The following is a 20,328-nucleotide window of genomic DNA, read 5'->3' as shown; positions in this document are numbered from 1 at the left end:
TTGGAGGACCCCCTGTAGTAACTCTGAGGACCCCCTAGAGGTCCCAGACCACCTGCTGAAGACCATTGCTTTAATTGTGAGGGCCAAATGTCTCCACACGCAGAGATCAGTGGAGGATCTTTGGAGGAACCTTAGTCTTTACTTGGGTCATTATAGTGTCAAAAGAAGTTCTCAAATATAGTTGTGCTGCTAAATCTTATCTCCAGTGCATGATTTTATCACACATTGAGTACTGTTTCACAAACTGGTCTTGCACAGGTATAACGACTCTCAAACCCATTGAACAGCTATATAAGAGTGCGCTTAAGGTGTTCGATAGGAAACCCCACTCCATTGTAATATTCTTCAGAGGTACTGTTTCTTGAGTTTTACTAATTTTAAGGTATTTAAACAGGTCAGTATCATATATACAACCCTAAATGGTCTATGCCCACCTCCCCTAAGGGAATTCATAAAAAGGAAGCCTGATAGAGGACTAGGAAACCATTTCAGAAATCCTTGAGAGATGAACATTGTGACGAGTGAGGACATTATTCCTGCTCCTCACTGGAGAAATAGTTGTTTTGTGTTTATTTTATTTTTTTGGAGGCTTATACTGAGGACATCACTCAGGCTGCGTCAGTGTCCATCACTGATAATGGCAGATGTACAAGCTCGATACAAACATGTCGGTACAAACGTGTCACGCTGTGACATGCTGTGAGCTTATAGATCTGCTATTTTCAGCTTTATGGATAAAATGGCCCGAAACGTTAACATGGCAAATGGCAATGGCATTCATCAAATTAGTTGATGTCCTCACAAGTATAGTATGCAACTGTGTGTGCGTGCGTGCGTGCGCCTGCGTACACATAACCTCAGGGCTCCCTTGTTTAAAGGATCATCACAGCAACTCCAAGCCGATTGATGTCACCACTGCTGTGCATGTGCGCGAGACTTCCCATGTGGATAGTTTACACTGCATTTACGCGCGTGTGTGTGTGTGTGTGTGTGTGTGTGTGTGTGTGTGTGTGTGTGTGTGTGTGTGTGTGTGTGTGTGTGTGTGTGTGTGTGTGTGTGTGTGTGTGTGTGTGTGTGTGTGTGTGTGTGTCAGAGTGACAGAGTGACAGTGACAGAGTGATGTATGTCAAAGTGTAGACAGAGACAAATACAGAAGTTAAGCCCGAGGCTGACAGGGAGACATATTAGCTGTCAAGTAGGGTGTGTGTGTGAGAGAGAGAGAGGCAGGGTGACATATTGGCTGTAGAACAGGGAGGTGGGGATGTCTGGAAACCAGGGATCACAAATCACCCTCGTCATCCTCAGGGTGATGAAGGCAGACTCTGGACCAGGGTTCCTTCAACCACTGAGCCAAACTGGGCTGCGACTACAGCAGTGGTTCCCAAACTTTTATGTCTCAGGGCACCCCATGAATACTTTTTTTAATCCGAGGCACCCCTACATTATACTTTTCACTCCCAGCACCTTATATTTATAGCATATCGTCGTTGTCGGGTGGAAACCTTGTATGTCCAAAACCGTTCGTTTTATCATCTATAAAATGTACTAAACTAGTGAAAACAGCAGATCTACAAGCACACAACGCCTCGCATCGCGAGGCGTTGTGCGCTTGTAGATCGGCTGTTTTCACTAGTTTTGTGTGACAGTCTTGTATGATGAAGCAGGGCTTTGCTTTACCAAAAAACGTACACATTTGAAACTTGGAGATACAAGGTTTCTGCCCGACAGTGACGATATTTTAGTGATTATGTTGCGAGGAAAATGTTGAGATAATAGCCATTTTGGTTAGAACTGAAAATAACTTTGTACTTCAAGTTTAAAATGATACTAAATATTTTTTCAAGTGTCCAAATAAATTCCAAATATTGTCAAATTGTCTCGCGGCACCCCTGGACTGCTGTCACTGCACCCCAGGGTGCCCCGTCACCCACTTTGAAAACCCCTGCATTATACTTTCAAGCCACGCATCCCCAGTGAAGGTTGTAGTGACCTAAAACGGTATTATGGTAGATTAGATTCAGCTGTTTTAACCACTTTCAACTTAATTATCTTAAGTTGAAAGGGTTATTGTGGAATTTGATTGGACCGAATCTGTAGCGGATGACTGCAGATTGCAGCGGGTGGCGAGATTTTGATCCTCTTGTCATCACGAATGAAAGTCTGTGCACAAATGTTGCATTGTTATTAAACTGTACTCGGTGTGCTTGAGATAACATGGTGCAGGGACGTGCAGAGAATGTTAGAGAGGCAGGGGCTGCAATTTCTAAAAGAGCCTTTTGGTGGAAATGTCAAAAATAGCAGACCTCCAAGCGCTGCGACACGTTGTGAGCTTGGAGGTCGGCTATTTTCGGTGCTTCGATACCACACTGAACTAAACATAATCAAGTCAATACTGGAGATGTGGCATATGGATTTCTACAAGGAGAGGGCAATTCTTTCAACATAAGATGCTGCATTCAAGTTCAGGAGAGTTTGGACAAGGCAATCTCTTGAATGCTGCCATTCAGATATGGCATGGAAAGAGGGCATTTGCATTTCTTTCACAATCGTAAAAACTGCATTTAGTGTCTGGAGAGGGCACTTTTTACGATGGATAAAAGGGCAGGGGCTCAAGCCCCCTTTGATGTCTGTGTGCACGTGCCTGACATGGTGTGTTTCATCCTTGTGCATGGTGCAGGGAGAACATCTTGAAGACGGCCAAGGCCCTGGTAGAGGACACCAAGATGCTGGTGTCGGGTGCAGCCTCCGGGCAGGACAAGCTGGCGCAGGCTGCCCAGTCCTCTGCTAAGACCATCACTCAGCTCACCGACGTGGTCAAGCTGGGCGCCGCCAGCATCGGCTCCGACGACCCCGAGACACAGGTCTGACCAACCAACACACCCCAAAGTCACTTTTAAACCACGTTAGGCCTAGAATTATTTAATGCTTTAACTATTGAAAAATAGCAGATATACAAGCTCACTCAGTGCGAGCTTGTAGATGTGATGTTTTTGAAAAATCGTGAACATTTGTGCACCTCTTTGAATATTTTGACCCGATTCTATAAGTTCTCTTCTAAATCCTTCTAAGATTTTTTTCTTTTTTGGAAAAAACTGTTTCTATGTCAGTGGTGCAGTGGTGCTCAAACGTTTTCATGTGAAGGACCCCCAAAATGGTATGTTTTTGGCCACGGACACCCATCTCAAAATATTTCGTTCCTAGGGCCCACCCAGAAGCAAAATTTGAATTAAAAATGCTCGCTTAAAAAATACATATTCAAAGATTTGCACACATTTCACAACTTTAAGAAAATAGTATACAATAATTCTAGGCCTAAATGGGTTAAACCACTTTACACCTGCTGTCTTCATTTTGGGTGTGTCCAGAGGTAGATCTACAAGGTTATGGATGGACCTTTTATTTTTTCACTATGTGAAATCGTTGTACAACAAAGTATGAAATATGGCTAAGTGACGTTAAAGGGGAATTTCAACTTCTGGGGTAATTTTATGTCTAAATTTGGCTTTTGTGTGCACCGTTTGGTATTCAGTTGATCAGAGTGTCCTGTTTCCCACTATAGGTTGTTCTCATCAACTCTGTGAAAGACGTGGCCAAAGCTCTGTCAGAGCTCATCAGCGCCACCAAGTGTGCAGCGGGCAAGGCTGCAGATGACCCGTCCATGTACCAGCTGAAGGGAGCTGCCAAGGTACCACCATGCTAGTACTGTACTGTCATTCATTATAACACAGTGGTTCTCAAAGTGGGATACTTAAAGGGGTACCAGGGGGGTCCCCAGCAAAATGAGTTAACATAGCATAAAAATCTGTTTAACTAGCTTAACCCTGTATACTTCGGCTGTATATTTAAAACAAGCTCTTTCAAGATTCTTTGTTAAGTAGCAGATCTACAAGAGCTTGTACATTTTCAAAAAGTCAAAGTCGTTGAAAGAAATGTGAAAATGATCAATTTAAACGTTTAAAACACAAATCTTGTATGGGGGTCCCTGGCACAACATCTTTTCAGATGGGGGTCCACAGACAAGTTGGGGGTCCTTGACATGAAAATGTTTGAGAACCACTGCTATAACTATTGCTCACTGGCCACTTGCCTTCTGTCTGTAACAGAAGCGCTGCACTGCCCCCTAGTGATGATGGCTTTTTATTCCTCCTTTTTGTGATGCAAAGTAGAAAGATGAACTTGTTCATCTGGCATCTACAGAGAATGCATCTGTTCCCTATTATATATTCTTTATTTTATACTAAATGGCATTGTTATGTTGAAATATTTCAATTTGAGAAAAAACAAACAACTTTATTTTGTGTGCTGTTGTACTTGGCCCTGTTCCATACTGTAATTAGGGATGGGTATCGCTAGGATTATCAATTCACATTTTGCTTATCGATTCTGGTTCTTATCGATTCTCCATTTCAGTTCCAAAATGTAAAGAAAATTACTGTTACAGTACAAACAAAACAAAACTTAGTAGTCTACCTGATGTTGAAACATGCTGAAACATTGTGTTTAAATGAAACACAGTTGTCCCCGTAAACTATTTTAATTGACAACTTTAAGAAATGTAATGAATAGTATTCTCTGACAACACAATGTTAAGTTAACTGCAGTAGCAGTTGAAGTTTTTGTAGGCTTTATTTTTTTTTATTTCTTTATCCTAAGTAGTTTTTATTCTGTTTCTATAATGCGTCTTTGAGTACCTAGAAAAGCGCAATATAAATTGTATGTATTATCATTATTATTATTATTATTACCTACCATGGACGCTTAACTTAGGATTTTGCAGTTTCTGATTGTTTCAGAGGTACCCATCCAGTACCCACCAATTTGGATTCGGTTCCTACTTGGAACCGAATGTCGATACCCAACCCTAACAGTCTGTAATATCCCATAACCCAGTTGGTTCCAGGACCCTTGGCAGAAGAACCTGGAATGGTTACCTCCCCTAGCTCTGATCTTGATCTTAATGTCCTGGTGAGCATTTATTAAGAAAGAAAGGCATGGTGTGTGTAAATACCCCATAATAAACCCCCTTCCCGTTGACAAAACCCTTAATCAGTAGCAACCTGCCTTCCTTCACCAAACCATTATGCACCAGTAAAGATGGGACGCAACCATGTCAATGGGTCTTAAATGAGAGTTTGAAACAACTTGAAACGAGGACGTTTCCGATGGCTTCCAAGGCTAGATTCTTGGTGGTCATGAATGAAGGCCTGAGGTGAGACCTACAACATTGTTTGAGACTCACCGCCCTCCCCTCGTAATAGACACTTCCTGTTGAGAAGTTACTTGGACATCCCTATGTTCCAGGTTGTTTGAAAGCACACCCTAAAATGACTCAAAACACTGCATGTCATTACAGTTCCAGGTTAACTGACTCACTCATCAAGGTATCATTTACATGTAATACATCTCCCTTTTTATACGAGTGTCCAAGCCCTGGGGTGAACCACTATTGTAAGTCCTCTCTAAAATTCTACTCTTTCTTTTCTTCAGCTGTTCATCATCCTTCAAAAAAATGCATTGCCCTGACCATTAAATAGACTTTTTAATGTATTGTATTCTTGTTTGGCACTTTGACAACATTTTAAATGGTCTTAAAAAGACACTTTCACTACCTTGTTTCAACCTTACTGTACCATCAGTCCAGTGCATAAAGAATAGTATTGTTTGTCATTTGAGTCAGAACATTACTCATAAAAGGGAGCTTTTAATTCCAGTGTTTTCTACTGTGTTAACTCAATACTAGATGGCAGTATCTACTCAATTTCTCACTGGCTATGGATAGATTGAAAGTGTACCTCCTAATGAAATCATTGTATGGGATTTCAAGCTAATGGAAACAGTCTTTTCTTCCTGTAATGTTTGACCTTGTAGACAGAAATGGTATCCTATGGTGAACACAAGTCAATTTATGAAGTTGAGGTTGAAAAAAGGTAAAGTGTTCAGTTAACACATGTCAGCATAATCATTGAACATTTATTATTTGTATTTCAGTGTTCTTAAATTGGTCTTGATTTGGACATAATGTTCTAAAGTCCTGGTCTAATTATATAGGGTGGATACTGGGTACAAGTTGGTTAAAAACGATGTACACTCATGATTTCACTTTGCTTTTCTGTTTGAAAACAGCCGATCTACAAGCTTTAGCCTTAAATAATTAAACATACAGTATAGGTAGCTACCTCCCATACCAAAAGTGTTTCGATATGCGTGTTCCTGTTGGCACTATACTGTAACTTCAGAAATGCTTAAAATGAATGGTGGACACATCTATATACTGTATGAAGTCAGGTGCAACATGGGTGACAGGCTGCCATAAAATATATTCTAAAAAAAATGTTCAGGTTTTGGTTCACTGAAAAATGTGCCTTGGGTTACTTGGAACCATATATTAGTCATTTTAGTGCTGCTTCCCAGAGCGTTCCTAGTCTCAATATATAGTTCAGTTCTGGCCCACAGCTTGGCAATGAATACACATAAATACAGTTGGATGAAAACTATTATCTGAAAAACCCTATTATGTGTATTCAATCCCATTCTATGGGCTATAACCGAAGGATGCATGGACATACTGTAGCAGCCACACTAGACCGGTTGGTAGGGGACGGCCATAGCTGAAATCAGAAGGTCCCCTGTTCACCCTCCAGTACTCCCAGTTTTACATTAAATGCAGAGGACAAAATTCATGGGCATCTCATTGCATGAGGTTAAAACATAATAATAAAATCCTGTCTATTCTGTGTCCATTCCTGTGTCATGTCCAGGTGATGGTGACTAACGTCACGTCTTTACTGAAGACTGTCAAAGCTGTGGAGGATGAGGCTACCAGAGGAACCAGAGCTCTGGAGGCCACCATAGAGTGCATCAAACAGGAACTGACGGTATGGAGGGATGGGTGGGTTGATGGATGGATGATCCATGGTCGATGTTCCTGACTTCCTGTATATTAGGATCGGATGCAGAGTTGATCGATGCGTGGACAGGAACATCTCAGAAATACTTTAATCTCTAGCTTGGTTTCCAGCCTGTTTGTGCTCCGTTCGGCGATTTGTTTTCTCTCTCCGCACTACAGTCTGGGGGGGATTCATTTGACTCGTATTTCGGGGACAAGTTGTGACGTAGCGAGGACGTTGCTGATTGGGTGTTGTTCCAACGAATCAGAGCAGGGTTAGGGTACTACCTCATCAGCCAGCCAATACAGACTGGTGTATTCGTCCCGCCCCGCACCACAGACCAATCGGAAGCCACGTGGTGTTGTTCCAACGAATCTGGGTAGCTGCGTTCTCAGCCAGCCAATACACACGCGAGGAGGGCTTTCCGTGCGGCTTTTGACCAAGGATACACGCTGGTGTGTTTGACAGACATCACCAAAGACCAATCGGAAGCCAGGGATGTGTGGATCCCGCTTCTATGTCCCGCTTGGAGATTGGAGGCTTTCCAGACTGTGATGCGGAGAGACATTAAAAAATCGGGGAACGGAGCGAACAGGCTGGCTCCAGGCTATTTAATCTCCTCATCTTGATTGATTGATTGAAGTGTTGATAGGCATCCCTTTTTTGGGCATGCCATAAGCAAAAAAATGTACAAAAAGATATATACTGTATATTGGGGGTGAAATCTAGAGTGTTATTTTCCAGGATCAATTGCAAACAACAATGGTCAGATCATTAACGGACCCTCATTGAAACGGGTCCCCAGGTTACAGATGTATTGCCATACTCTCTGTGAAACCCTTTGTTAACCCAGCTCATCTGCGTATATTCTTAAGGGTCTTATCTTTAGATGCTGACTTGGGGAAAGGCTTATCTCCATTAGTTTAGTAGTTTCAGTGATTAGCAGGCTTTCTTATCAGCATCCCCTCTGGAGATGTGTTTGTGCACCCAGAGCCCATGCAGACGCGCACGCACGCACGCACGCACGCACGCACGCACGCACGCACGCACGCACACACACACACACACACACACACACACACACACACACAGCAGCATGAGAACCCAGCACATTAACTCTAGAGAACTCACTGTCCGTGTCTAAGTCTATACTGTAGCTAATTAGCTTATTAAAAGTTGTTGTTTACTTATGCATCCACAAGAGTGTCTACTGTATATACACTTCATGTAGCTATGCAATAAAACAGAGACTCATTATTGAACCTTGTTTCTTAGTTTCTTAAAGCAAAATGCAATGCAGCAACTAATAATTTGTTTACTGGTTTACTTTTTATTGGGCAAATTACTTAAATACAAGCCTATTATGAATGGCTCATTGACCAAAGGACAGCTGCAGCCAATGCAACTATTCTGGACAAGTCATTGTAGGCAAAAAGGTTAAAAAAAGACATGTCCAACACAAGCTCCCAGTGTATTGCATGTGATACATTTCCTAGGATTTTCATGGCCTTTTGTTGTGAGTTTAATTCAGTCACTGAGGACAGAATAGATGGATAAATACATAACAAACACACATCCTCATTACAATAATTTCATAATGTACTTGCAGAGAAATAAAATGCAAATGTGAGTACTGGTAATTACATCTGTTCCCCTTTTGAATTTAATTGGGAATTTAATAGGCTGGTTAAAGCTACAATCCACAAGTTTTATGTCCTCTCCTGACAGGGAGGTAATTGTGGCTGTAAACACTTAGACGTGGATTATTATTATATACATTAACCGCTTCAGCCGTATAAACCTTTTGGCTATTTGACAATGGCCGATCTACAAGTAATAAAGCTCACAACGTGTCGCGATGCGACGCATTGTGAATTCTGGACTTTTACTTGTTACAGAGTATTTCTATATTACAGTATTGATACTTTTATTTAAGACATGCGAGTGCTTTAACCACCACTGCATTAGTGGCTCCAATTGTAACTCTGACAGTGTACAAATGGAAGCAAATTTTGTACACACTCAAAGTTAAGGGGAGACCTTGAAATGTGAAAGTTTGATAAACACTGTTCTAAATCAACCATCTTTGACTTGACCAATGAGCCCATGTTGACGGCGTGTTCACCACCAGGTGTTCCAGTCCAAGGAGGCCCCCGCTAAGACCACCACGCCGGAGGAGTTCATCCGCATGACCAAGGGCATCACCACGGCAACGGCCAAGGCGGTGGCCGCCGGCAACTCTGGACGCCAGGAGGACATCATCCACACGGCCAACCTGAGCCGCAAGGTCATGTCTGACATGCTGAACAGCTGCAAGGTACACGTCCTATTAGAACAGGGGGTCCGGGACCCCTAGGCTGTCCTCAGGGGTTAAAGTTATCAATCCTGGGGACTGATTTCAGTCTTGAGGATTCCATAGGGGATTTTTCTGAGATCAGTGCAGATCCGCAAAAAGTCGTCAAAACGCTAGTTAAATGATCTCCAAACTAAAAAGCTGTTATAATTTCAAGATATGGGTATTTGAATTGGCCAGACTAGCATAGAATACAACAGAACTTCAGAAGATACTTCTATAAAATGAAGCATGGATTGGCACACATTCAGTGAAGGCAGTTCAGAACTTCAGGGAAACACCCCAAATATTGTTGTGCGCTGCGTGCGCCATGTTTCAAAAATCACATATTTGGTCTGAAAATAATTTTCAGTCTTGGGATTTTTTTTTTGGCTTTAACCCCTGTCTCCTCAGAGTTACTACAGGGGGCCGCCAAATCGTTGTGTGATAGGATAGTTTTTGAACCCTAGCACCCTATTCTGAGGAGAACTTTAGCTAAAAGTAGCATATCTACAAGCTCACAACATGCGTTGTGAGCTTGTAGATCGGCTATTTTTGGTGTGGAGGGAAAAAAGAGCAGGCCAAGTACGGAGTGAAAGGTCAGGTTTGGTAAGTAGGCCTATTGATGGTTTGCGGTTAAATGTCTGAAAATAAACATTAACAAACATGAATCCAACATACACCGATGATAGTGCTGTCAAACAAGTCTTTGAAGTTATCTATGAAATCTATGAAAAAGATCTGCCTTAGAACATGCAGGGTCTGCAACAGGGGGTCTACAGCCACATCTTTGTGTTATAGGAACTTATTTTATTTTGATTGTTTTGACTCATTAAGACCCGAGGCCCATTCTGCAATTCTTACATTTTTCAAGATTTTTCAAAAATAGCAGATGTACAAGCTTGCAGCACGGCAGGAAGTGAGCTTGTATATCTGCCATTTTGTATATCTGCTATTTCTGAGCGTAGCTCCTAGAAGGAGCTAATCTCCAACATGTTTGTCCAGGCCCCTGAAGCGGGGCCTACATCTGGCCTACATCTTGGCACAAAGCGCTCAAAGTTTGTTGTACACCCATGGTCACATTGGCCAAGCATTGCGTGGCGCTTAATGAAATTAACTCATAAATAGCACCACTCACTTCAAACTAGGTGTGATTTTTTTAAATAGTAGATGCAAAGATCTAAAATGACACAGATGCTTTCACAGGTTTAATGGGTTAACCACTTGAACCCTAGTATACCATTACCTATACCTACTTCTTGCAGATCAACAAGTCCACAACACATCGCGTGGCGATGCGTTAAGAGCTTGTAGATCTGTTGTTTTCTGTGATAAGGTTTTGTGTAGAGAGGGGAAAGAGCAGGCCAAGTACAGAGCTAAAGGTCAAAGTACAATGTATTGAAGAAAAGTCTGAAAATACACAATGAAGCCAGTAAACATAAAATGTTAATTTAAACAACGGATGATAGTGCTGCCAAAGACGTCTATGAATCTATGTAAAAGAATCTGCAACACAATTCTATACAATGTAGTGGGGGTCCTTGCTTCATCTATCTGTCAGCTAAGTGGTCTTTGACATGAAATCAACATGTCTTAGATGAAATTAGAGTAAGCAGAATCGTTACATTCTGTAAGTAGAGTGCAAAGTAGTGCCTCAATTAAACTTGGATATCAGGTAAACAATGAACCTGTCTAAACAACAACAACATCTTTTGTGTATTCCTAAAGACTAGAACTATCCAACAATATACTGAAATCAAACTGAAACAGATTAGGTGAATCACATTAAATAAATTAGGTTTTTAATTAAATCAAAGCTCAAACTAATTTCAAACATTTCAAACCTACAAAAACTGTCTCAGGATATGCAGCATCACAAACCACACTACGCTACACAACACAGCACTGCAAAAGAAAAAGGACAGCAGAAACTCAGGAACAGCCGTCGAGGATAAAAGCGAATGACACAAGAAAGGGAGTGTAAGAATCTGAATTTAAAGAAAGGAAACATCAGACAATGTGGAACGGCCGGTGAGTGAGCGAGTGTAAAAATCAATCAAATGAATAAATGATGAGCACATCAAACTGCTGCTCTCCTCCCACTCAGAGCCCAGGGACCACCCATCTGACATCTCTAATGGCCAGTTTAAAGCCATTTAGACCTGGGATTATTTGATGCTTTGACTATTGAAAAATAGCAGATATACAAGCTCGCAGCGCGGCACCGAGTGCCGCTCTGCGAGCTTGTAGATCTGCTATTTTTGAAAAATCATGAACATTTGCGAATCTTTGAATATCTCATTTCTGAAGTGAACATTTGTAACTCAAATATTTGCTTCTGGGGGGTCCCTGATACAAAATATTTTGAGACGGGGGTCGGCGGCCAAATGCATATAATTCTAGGGGTCCTTGTCATGAAAAGGGTTGAGAACCACTGACGTAGAAACCTTAGTTTTTCAAAAAAACTTTTTTTTGATTGGGTCAAAATCGGATCAAAATTTCACAATAAAAAAAAATAGATCTACAAGCTCGCAGCGCGGCACCAGCTTGAATAGCTGCTATTTTTTTAATAGTTAAAGCATGAAATAATAATACAGAATAATGCGTACCCGGTCTAAATGGGTTAAAGAATTGTTTTTGACTTCCAACAATCATATCCTCTCTAATATCCCAGGGACCCAGGCTATTTCACAGGTCAAGACCTTTAGATTTGAGACGTTTAGCCTGTATAACATCTGTTTGTTGTTTCTTTGTCCCCCAGCAAGCAGCCTACCATCCAGAAGTGAACGAGGAGGTGAGGAACAGGGCTCTGATGTTTGGAACGGAGTGTACAACAGGATACATTGACCTGCTGGAGCACGTACTAATGGTAGGTGCTCTATATATCTATGTTACAGTGCTGCATGTATGCACTGTATTTGTGTGTGTGCATGCGAGGCTCTGCGCCACTTTTTTTTAATCCGCAGTGTTAATTTAACTCCAAAAGGGTACACACGTGGACCCTGTGGTGACTGTACACATTTTTGTCTTATGAAATTTAAATGAAATTAGCTCATTAGCTCATGATGGTGCATGCATGGCTGAGTAATGAAGTTAAAGCGATGGACTGTGCGTGTGCGTGTGTGTGTGTGTGTGTGTGTGTGTGTGTGTGTGTGTGTGTGTGTGTGTGTGTGTGTGTGTGTGTGTGTGTGTGCGTGTGCGCGTGCGCAGGTCCTGCAGAAGCCCACTCCAGAGCAGAAGCAGCAGCTAGCCGTGTGCTCCAAACGTGTTGCAGGAGCCGTTACTGAACTCATCCAGTCCGCTGAGGCCATGAAAGGTACACACACACACACACACACACACACACACACACACACACACACACACACACACACGCACAGTCCATCGCTTTAACTTCATACAATACAATACAATACTATACAATACTAATACTATACTATACTATACAATACAATACAATACTATACTATACTATACTATACTATACTATACTATACTATACTATACAATACAATGACACTACACATGCCAAATAACATATATCTTATTATAATGATGCTATTATCATACAATGTATAGTGAAAAGCAGATGCCATTAAAACATGCTGTATTATCTATTCATAGAGTAACTTTACACAGGGTTGTAGCTATTGTACAGTACCGTAGATGTCCCCCATGAATGTTTCTCATCTTAAAATGTTTCAGAGATGTAAAAAAAAAAGCTTGTAGATCTGCTATTTTTGGAAAGTTTTGGGGGGTCCCTAGAACTAAATATTTTGAGATGGGGGTTCGTGGCCAAATACATATCATTTTGGGGGTCCTTCACATGACAATGTTTGAGCACCTGAGAATCCTTGTACCCAGGGCACAGAATTTTGTGTGACACCCCTGATGCCAGTACACCAGGGAATTGACGAGTATAAGCAACAGATAAGGAACTGTCGGGCGGTCATTTATTGAGAAATAAACCCCGCGTGTAATCACTGTGAAGGTGTTTATTTCTCAACAATAACAATTAATTCAAATAATGAGTTATGCTAGACTCGTCCAGCACAACTCAGACGGCTTGCAAAACTCCATTGAGAAATGCTGATCAAGTATGAATCCAGAAGATGGGACATTCTACATCTGTATGTGAAACGGGAGTTGTGGATTAGATATCGGCAGAAAGATCCTCTTATAACGCACCGTTTGGTAACGCCTCTGTCCTCTGTCTTTTGCCACAGACGAAGGTAAGTCAGGAACGCTCTCTTGTTGTTTTGTGACTTTTTCACCTTCACGTGTTGTGCATCACCTTCTCTGATCAGCGCTGTCACGCTTCCATCCATCCAGTCACTGTGGAAAATGTCATTATCAACCAGGGCTGGGCAACGTCAGCAATATCATGATTATTTCAAACGTTTGTTTCAATTACGATTAATGAATGATTATTTTATTAAAAAACATTTTTACACTGCCCTCATAGTTCTCTGACCAAGTCTGTATTGTAAATATTATGGATGCAACAGTTATCAAACTAATCATTCATCATTCGACTATTTAAAAAAATTATGAAAATAGACGATGTACCAGGCTACCAGCTCACAACGTGTTACGATGTGACGTGTTGTGAGCTTGCAAATCGGCTATTTTTGCACAAACTTGAGTATAAAAAGTGGTTAATCAGACTAAATGATTTAGTTGATAAAAATAAATATATATTTGCGTGTTGATATATACAGTTTCAGGTCAGTTCGACTAAGAACAGAGGAGTTAGTTGGTGAGAGGTTCTAAAGATTGTTTTTCCGATACATTTGGGGTTAATTGTTACATTTGGGATTACTTGCCCAGCCCTATATCATGTACTCATAGTGCTTCCAGGACAGAACCAGCTCCATCCATCCATCATCACGCTTTGGTTTCCACTCATCGTTCCATCACAATAACGTTGACGCTTCCATCTTCATTTCAGTGAATGGCAGTTGGTTTGCGGTGTCCACCAGCTGTTGCATGATGATGGGATATGGTGGTGACATGTGGCACTCAACCTGTTGTTGTCTTTGTGCTCACAGTGTGTTGTTGTTGTTGATGACGCATGTGCTGTTCACACACTGTTCTGAGGAGCTTTTTTATTTATTTTCATATGCAGGCTTAATAATATATATACACTGTGTGTGTGCGTTTGCGTGCGTGTGCGGGTGATGCAGGTTCAGAGTGGGTGGATCCTGAAGACCCCACGGTCATTGCAGAGACGGAGCTCCTGGGCGCTGCAGCCTCCATCGAAGCAGCAGCTAAGAAACTGGAACAGCTGAAACCCCGAGCCAAGCCCAAGGTACGTCACCAATCACACATCAGCAATGGTTCTCAAAATGTAACATTTCAAGGCCTCCCCTTAACTCTGACAGTGAACAAATGGTTCCATTTGCACACTGGAGTCACAGACTTCAATACATGGAATTCACCAGTGGCCCCTTTTCCACAGAAAGGACTCTGCTTCTAGAACTGGTTCCGTTCTAGATCCCTGTAACCATGGTGCTTTCACAGAACCAGCCGTGAACCGGGCTTGTGTTTCCTCCAGTTTAAAGCACCATTGTAATTAGGGGCCCAGCCCCCAGGTTCGATTCCAAGCCTGGCCACAGTGGCCAGCAATGTATTGAATATGACCGGTCAAAGTGTCCATTCAATGGGGGAAATTCAATCATCAATGGCATTTACAGTTTCACCTTTCTTTTTCTTTTTTTTTTATATATGATATATCGCTTGCTTATTCCATGTTTGATATCACATCAGCATCGTCCAAGCTATAGAATAGTGACATGCCCACTTTGGTTCCAATTGTGTGATGTATTACCTTGATTATAGAGGGTATGCGCTCTTCCGGGCTCAATAGCTCAGGAACGAATCATTCCAAAATCACAAAAAAACTTCTCATTCTTATCCTGGTTAGATAAAGAAACAACTACAAGTGATTTGATGGAGGTGATCCTCCACATAACTTCCAAACACCAGAAGAAGTGCACAGACTCGAAAGATGTTGAGGATTTTGTGGTCGGAAAGGTCTTTTCATTTTCTTTCATTTAGCGATCCATGATGCACGAATATGAGGGCGTGAAGGCAGTGGCAGTCAACGGGAGAGAGAAAAAAAAACTATAAGCGTTCTGCTTGCGCACGCGAGATCATCATCAATACATATCTTCAATGCCATTAGCTAGTTACTTTGATAATAAGGTGATTAAATGTATGTCCCTTTTTTGCAAATGGGGGGAGGAGGGAGGGGAGGAGGAGGCGGCGCACAGGCGGGGGACACGCTCGAAATGGGTTCAGACAAAACTCTGCGCCTATGGTATGTGCATGCATAAAGTGAATGGGAAATCGAGTGGCAGAGTTTAACGTTGTTTAACGTCATTTCATGCAATCAGATAGGACTTTTCTGTTTGGATGTATGGACTGTCAAGGCCACAAAGTAGATTTTTGCCAATCAGTAGGCGTTCCCGCATAACTTCTGGGTATGATGATGATGTAACGGACATACCCTCTATAGTAAGTCGCTCTGGATTAAGAGCGTCTGCAAAATGCCTAAATTGTAATTCCGCACCAACTTCTAGGATTTTGAACCAATTCATTTTCTGTGGAAACACTCTGAACTGGTTCAAAATAAGGCAGGAAAAAAGAATGGAACCTGTTCAACCCCGGTGGAAAAGGGGCCTTTGAGAACCGCTGATCTAAAATCCCCACCCACTCATTTCATTGAACGCTGCTTACCCAGTGCATACATCCCTGTAGGGACCCCCTCCTTCTGGGTTTGGGTCCATGGGTTTGTTGGCATCATTAGCCCATTCACATGCACAGTAGTTTCCTTTATTTTTCTACGAATGTAACTTACAACTACCTCCATGAGCAAGCCCTGTGAGTTGAGCCCATTGGTCAAGGCCTTTTCGCTTGAACATGTCCCGGGCCCAAAACTGGACCAAACGTGCTGTACCAGGTTTGGCCTCTTGAAAATCCTTGCTTTGGTCCTGGGGGCTTAATTGGCCTAACCCTTGACTAGAGGAACAAACAATGGGGAGATGTTGAAGTCATGGCAATATTCACCCAAGAAGAGATTGTTTTTGTTCTTTTATCGAGAGAAACATGTCATGTATTTATTTAATTTTCTTTTACAAATATATATGACAAAAACAAATATAAACCAAAAGAAAGTGTGTGGTTGTTGTGTGGTCTCCTCTCATCTTTTTCTCTTTGTACTTTTAATTGTCTGTCTGTCTGTGTATGCCCTTTTAACTGTGTGTATGTACATTTAACTGTGTGTATGTGTATGCCCTTTTAACTGTGTGTATGTACATTTAACTGTGTGTATGCACTTTTAACCGTCTCTATCTGTACTGTATGTCCTTTTAATTGTCTGTCTGCTGTGTGCATGTCCTTTTAACTGTGTCTTCTGACTCGCGTGACTTCAGAGGTGCATGCCACCCTGGTCCCTGACACCTTTAATTGCTGTACCTTACACAGTGGTGGACTTACTCTCCACTTCAATGCCAATATTGTACTTTTGATTCCACTACTTATGTCTAGGAAGGGAAAAAGTACATTATGAATGAACCACTTTCTAATATAGTGAGAATAACTGATATACCAGCGCACAATTGGCTATTTTCACGTCGATTGATATTCTTTTGTACTTTTGAATACTTATGTATTTTTTAAGTAAGCTCTCCAGTATAACTCAAGTACAAATTTTACAGAGCAACTTTCACCTGTAGTTGAGTAATATTTGACCAGGAATACCGATACTTTGACTCAAGTAATGGAGTTGAGTACTTTGTCCACCACTGACTGGTCTCTTGTGCCACTTGTGAACATGTTACTCTGTTCATATTCCATGTGAGCCATACTCAATAACTCACTGTACACTGTGTGTGTGTGTGTGTGTGTGTGTGTGTGTGTGTGTGTGTGTGTGTGTGTGTGTGTGTGTGTGTGTGTGTGTGTGTGTGTGTGCGCGTGCGTGCGTGCGTGCGTGCGTGCGACTGTGTGTGTGTGTACACACTCAGCCTGTGGCTCATACAGTATTGTATTCATTGTCCAGACCTACAGTATAAAGCCCCATCCATCCATCTCCATTTACATTGACGGGCCTACAGTAAATGTTCCCTTCATTCTGGAGCCCGACCGATGCCACGTCTCTGAACAGTCATATAGGCCCACCATTAACCATGTTTGTTTTAAAAAAAAAAGTTGAATTATGATATGCCCAAAATTGGGATGCACGGTTGAAAGCGGTTAACCACTTAAAGATGGGGTGCCATGATTTTTTTCCCCCTTACAACATAATCATCAGGTTTTATGATTTTACTTGGAGGAAGATTCCTTTCAAGAAAGTGTTAAGATTATGTTTTTATGTGGCCACACCCACCTGCTCATTAAGTATGCATGGTTGTCAGGTGGATGGATGGTGACCCAGCTGAAGTTAGCCACACCCACAGTGTTGTTGAATGGTAAAAAGGGGAGGGGATGATATTATGATGTCATTATATCTGTGTATTTCAATTTGGCCTTTTCAGCTTTCAGGAAGTAACCAAAAATACACAGGGATGACATATGTGCATATTATAACCACACCTGGGGGTCTTATTCGAGTAATGTTAACTCCATAGACACAAAACAGAAAAAGTACAAAACTATGGCACCACCTCTTTAAACACCACATGGTTAACCAGAGTACCTCAGAGCTCTATAGTGCCTTTTCTGTCTTCTGTTATTGTGGGGAAAGCTTTTTCAGAAAATAGCCGATCAACGGCTATTTTCCTGCGAAAAGTGGGGACACATCAACTGCACAACTGCAGACACCGATGTATTTTAAATACCGGTGGTCAAAATAATGTCTGATATATCGATTGGGCTCTAATCATGTGCAGTGTCGTTGTCCCCTCCCTCTCTCTCATCATGCATTCTGTCTTCTGTCCACTCACCTGCAGTAACTGTAAAGAGTCTTTTCCACTACAACAATCCTCTCTCTCTCCCACCGAATCCCAGTTAGCCCCGCCCCCCCTACCCCATCCCCCCACCCCTACCCCCACACCCCACCGGAGGCCTTCTTTGCAGGGCTCTGTGTGATATGTTTGATATATTAGGTTGTTATTCGGTCCCAACTATATATCAAACATATTCCTACAGTGTCCCGCCCTGTCTACAGACGTGTGCTCTGTGTGTGTGTGTGTGTGTGTGTGTGTGTGTGTGTGTGTGTGTGTGTGTGTGTGTGTGTGCGTGCGCTGTGTGAGAGAGAGAGTGGACATGTTTTGGTCTTGCAAAGGACGGGCTGAAGTAGAATATATACTTCTTAGGATTTTGAAATACCGCCACATTTTGTTCTATGGTGTTGTGTGTGTTGGTAGCTCTATACTTAGTTGTGTGTCGGTGTCACGTGCAGAAGAATGACAGATCTACAAGTTCACGTTCGTTGTGAGCTTGTAGATCTGCTATTTATATAAATATAAGTGAAGCCTTCCTGTTTTCAATCGGAAGGATAACCTGCCAACTGCTGAAAATAGAAATATTGTGAGAAAATGCTCTGCAACATCCATAAAGGCATAAATGCACCCACAAATTGAATTAGTTTGCTATCTTTATTATTACATTAGTATATTATTTCATTACAAGTCTTACAAATACAAAAAGCCAAATATAATTAAGAAACTATTTTATATCAAGGTGATATTTCTAGCACTGTTGTGTTGTATATGAAAGTTTATATCCATTGAGCATTCATTCATTGTACCGCTATACAGTATGACTATTTTGGACTAGATTATGATTTTCTATATTAAAGTCTGATCTCCTACTTGATGTCGATAGAAAAGGAACAGAGTTACTGCAATTGAGACTACAGTCTTATTCTGTTGATTCTCTGAAAACCTTTCTTACTTATATACTTACAAACACAGCATCGGTCAAAGTGATGTTAGTGATACAAATATACAGTATATAATACAATATAATACAATATCGTTGCTGTCAGGTGGAAACCTCATATGACCAAAACGGTTACTTTTCAGGATTCAAATTCAAAAATGGAAGAATAGCAGATCTACAGGATGAAAAGTTGTGAAGCAACACGTTTTGATCTGCTATTTCTTATACTTTTCTGTGACACTGTGTGTAGTATGATGAAGTCGAGCATTAATTTACCAAAAGCTACAACTTTAAATATGGAGATGAGAGGTTTCAGGTTTTTTCCTGACAGTGAGGATATTGTAAAAGCTCCATTGTTCCCAGGTTTTTGAGTATGACGGCTGTTTCTCTCTCCCAGCAAGCGGATGAGAGTCTGGACTTTGAGGAGCAGATTCTGGAAGCTGCCAAGTCCATCGCTGCAGCCACCAGCGCTCTGGTCAAGTCGGCCTCGGCTGCCCAGAGGGAGCTGGTGGCCCAGGGCAAGGTGGGCGCCAACCCTGCCAACGCCGGGGATGATGGACAGTGGTCCCAGGGGCTCATCTCAGCGGTGAGTGTAACATTACACCTTATGACCACTATGAAACGTCCTTATGACTAGTGTAACATTACACCTTATGACCACTATGAAACGTCCTTATGACTAGTGTAACATTATATCTTATGACCACTATGAAACCTTATGACTAGTGTAACATTACACCTTATGACCACTATGAAACCTTATGACTAGTGTAACATTACACCTTATGACCACTATGAAATGTCCTTATGACTAGTGTAACATTACACCTTATGACCACTATGAAACCTTATGACTAGTGTAACATTACACCTTATGACCACTATGAAACCTTATGACTAGTGTAACATTACACCTTATGGCCACTATATGAAACCTTATGACTAGTGTAACATTACACCTTATGACCACTATGAAACGTCCTTATGACTAGTGTAACATTACACCTTATGACCACTATGAAACCTTATGACTAGTGTAACATTACACCTTATGACCACTATGAAACCTTATGACTAGTGTAACATTACAACCTATGACCACTATGAAACCTTATGACTAGTGTAACATTACATCCTATGAGTATGACCACTATGAAATGTCCTTATAACTATTGTAACTAGTCATAAGGCAGATTTTCACTAGGTCCATGCTAAAAGGATAAT

General features: G+C 41.5%; 1 protein-coding gene across 1 annotated transcript in view; it reads left to right on the top strand.

Annotated features, from left to right (window-relative positions):
• tln2a (talin 2a) overlaps positions 1-20,328 on the top strand; it is a 235,189-nt gene that overhangs the window by 207,182 nt on the left and 7,679 nt on the right. Inside the window, exons 48-55 of the mRNA XM_080730803.1 lie at positions 2,678-2,861; positions 3,560-3,685; positions 6,759-6,875; positions 9,019-9,204; positions 11,981-12,088; positions 12,430-12,535; positions 14,406-14,530; positions 19,502-19,690. Coding sequence (XP_080586929.1) covers positions 2,678-2,861; positions 3,560-3,685; positions 6,759-6,875; positions 9,019-9,204; positions 11,981-12,088; positions 12,430-12,535; positions 14,406-14,530; positions 19,502-19,690 — 1,141 coding nt within the window. The remainder of the gene's footprint in view (positions 1-2,677; positions 2,862-3,559; positions 3,686-6,758; positions 6,876-9,018; positions 9,205-11,980; positions 12,089-12,429; positions 12,536-14,405; positions 14,531-19,501; positions 19,691-20,328) is intronic.

Source organism: Nannobrachium achirus (genome assembly GCF_963921795.1).
Source record: "Nannobrachium achirus genome assembly, chromosome: 7".
In the NCBI taxonomy this organism is placed as follows: domain Eukaryota; kingdom Metazoa; phylum Chordata; class Actinopteri; order Myctophiformes; family Myctophidae; genus Nannobrachium; species Nannobrachium achirus.
This window is presented reverse-complemented; position numbering and strand designations above follow the sequence as displayed.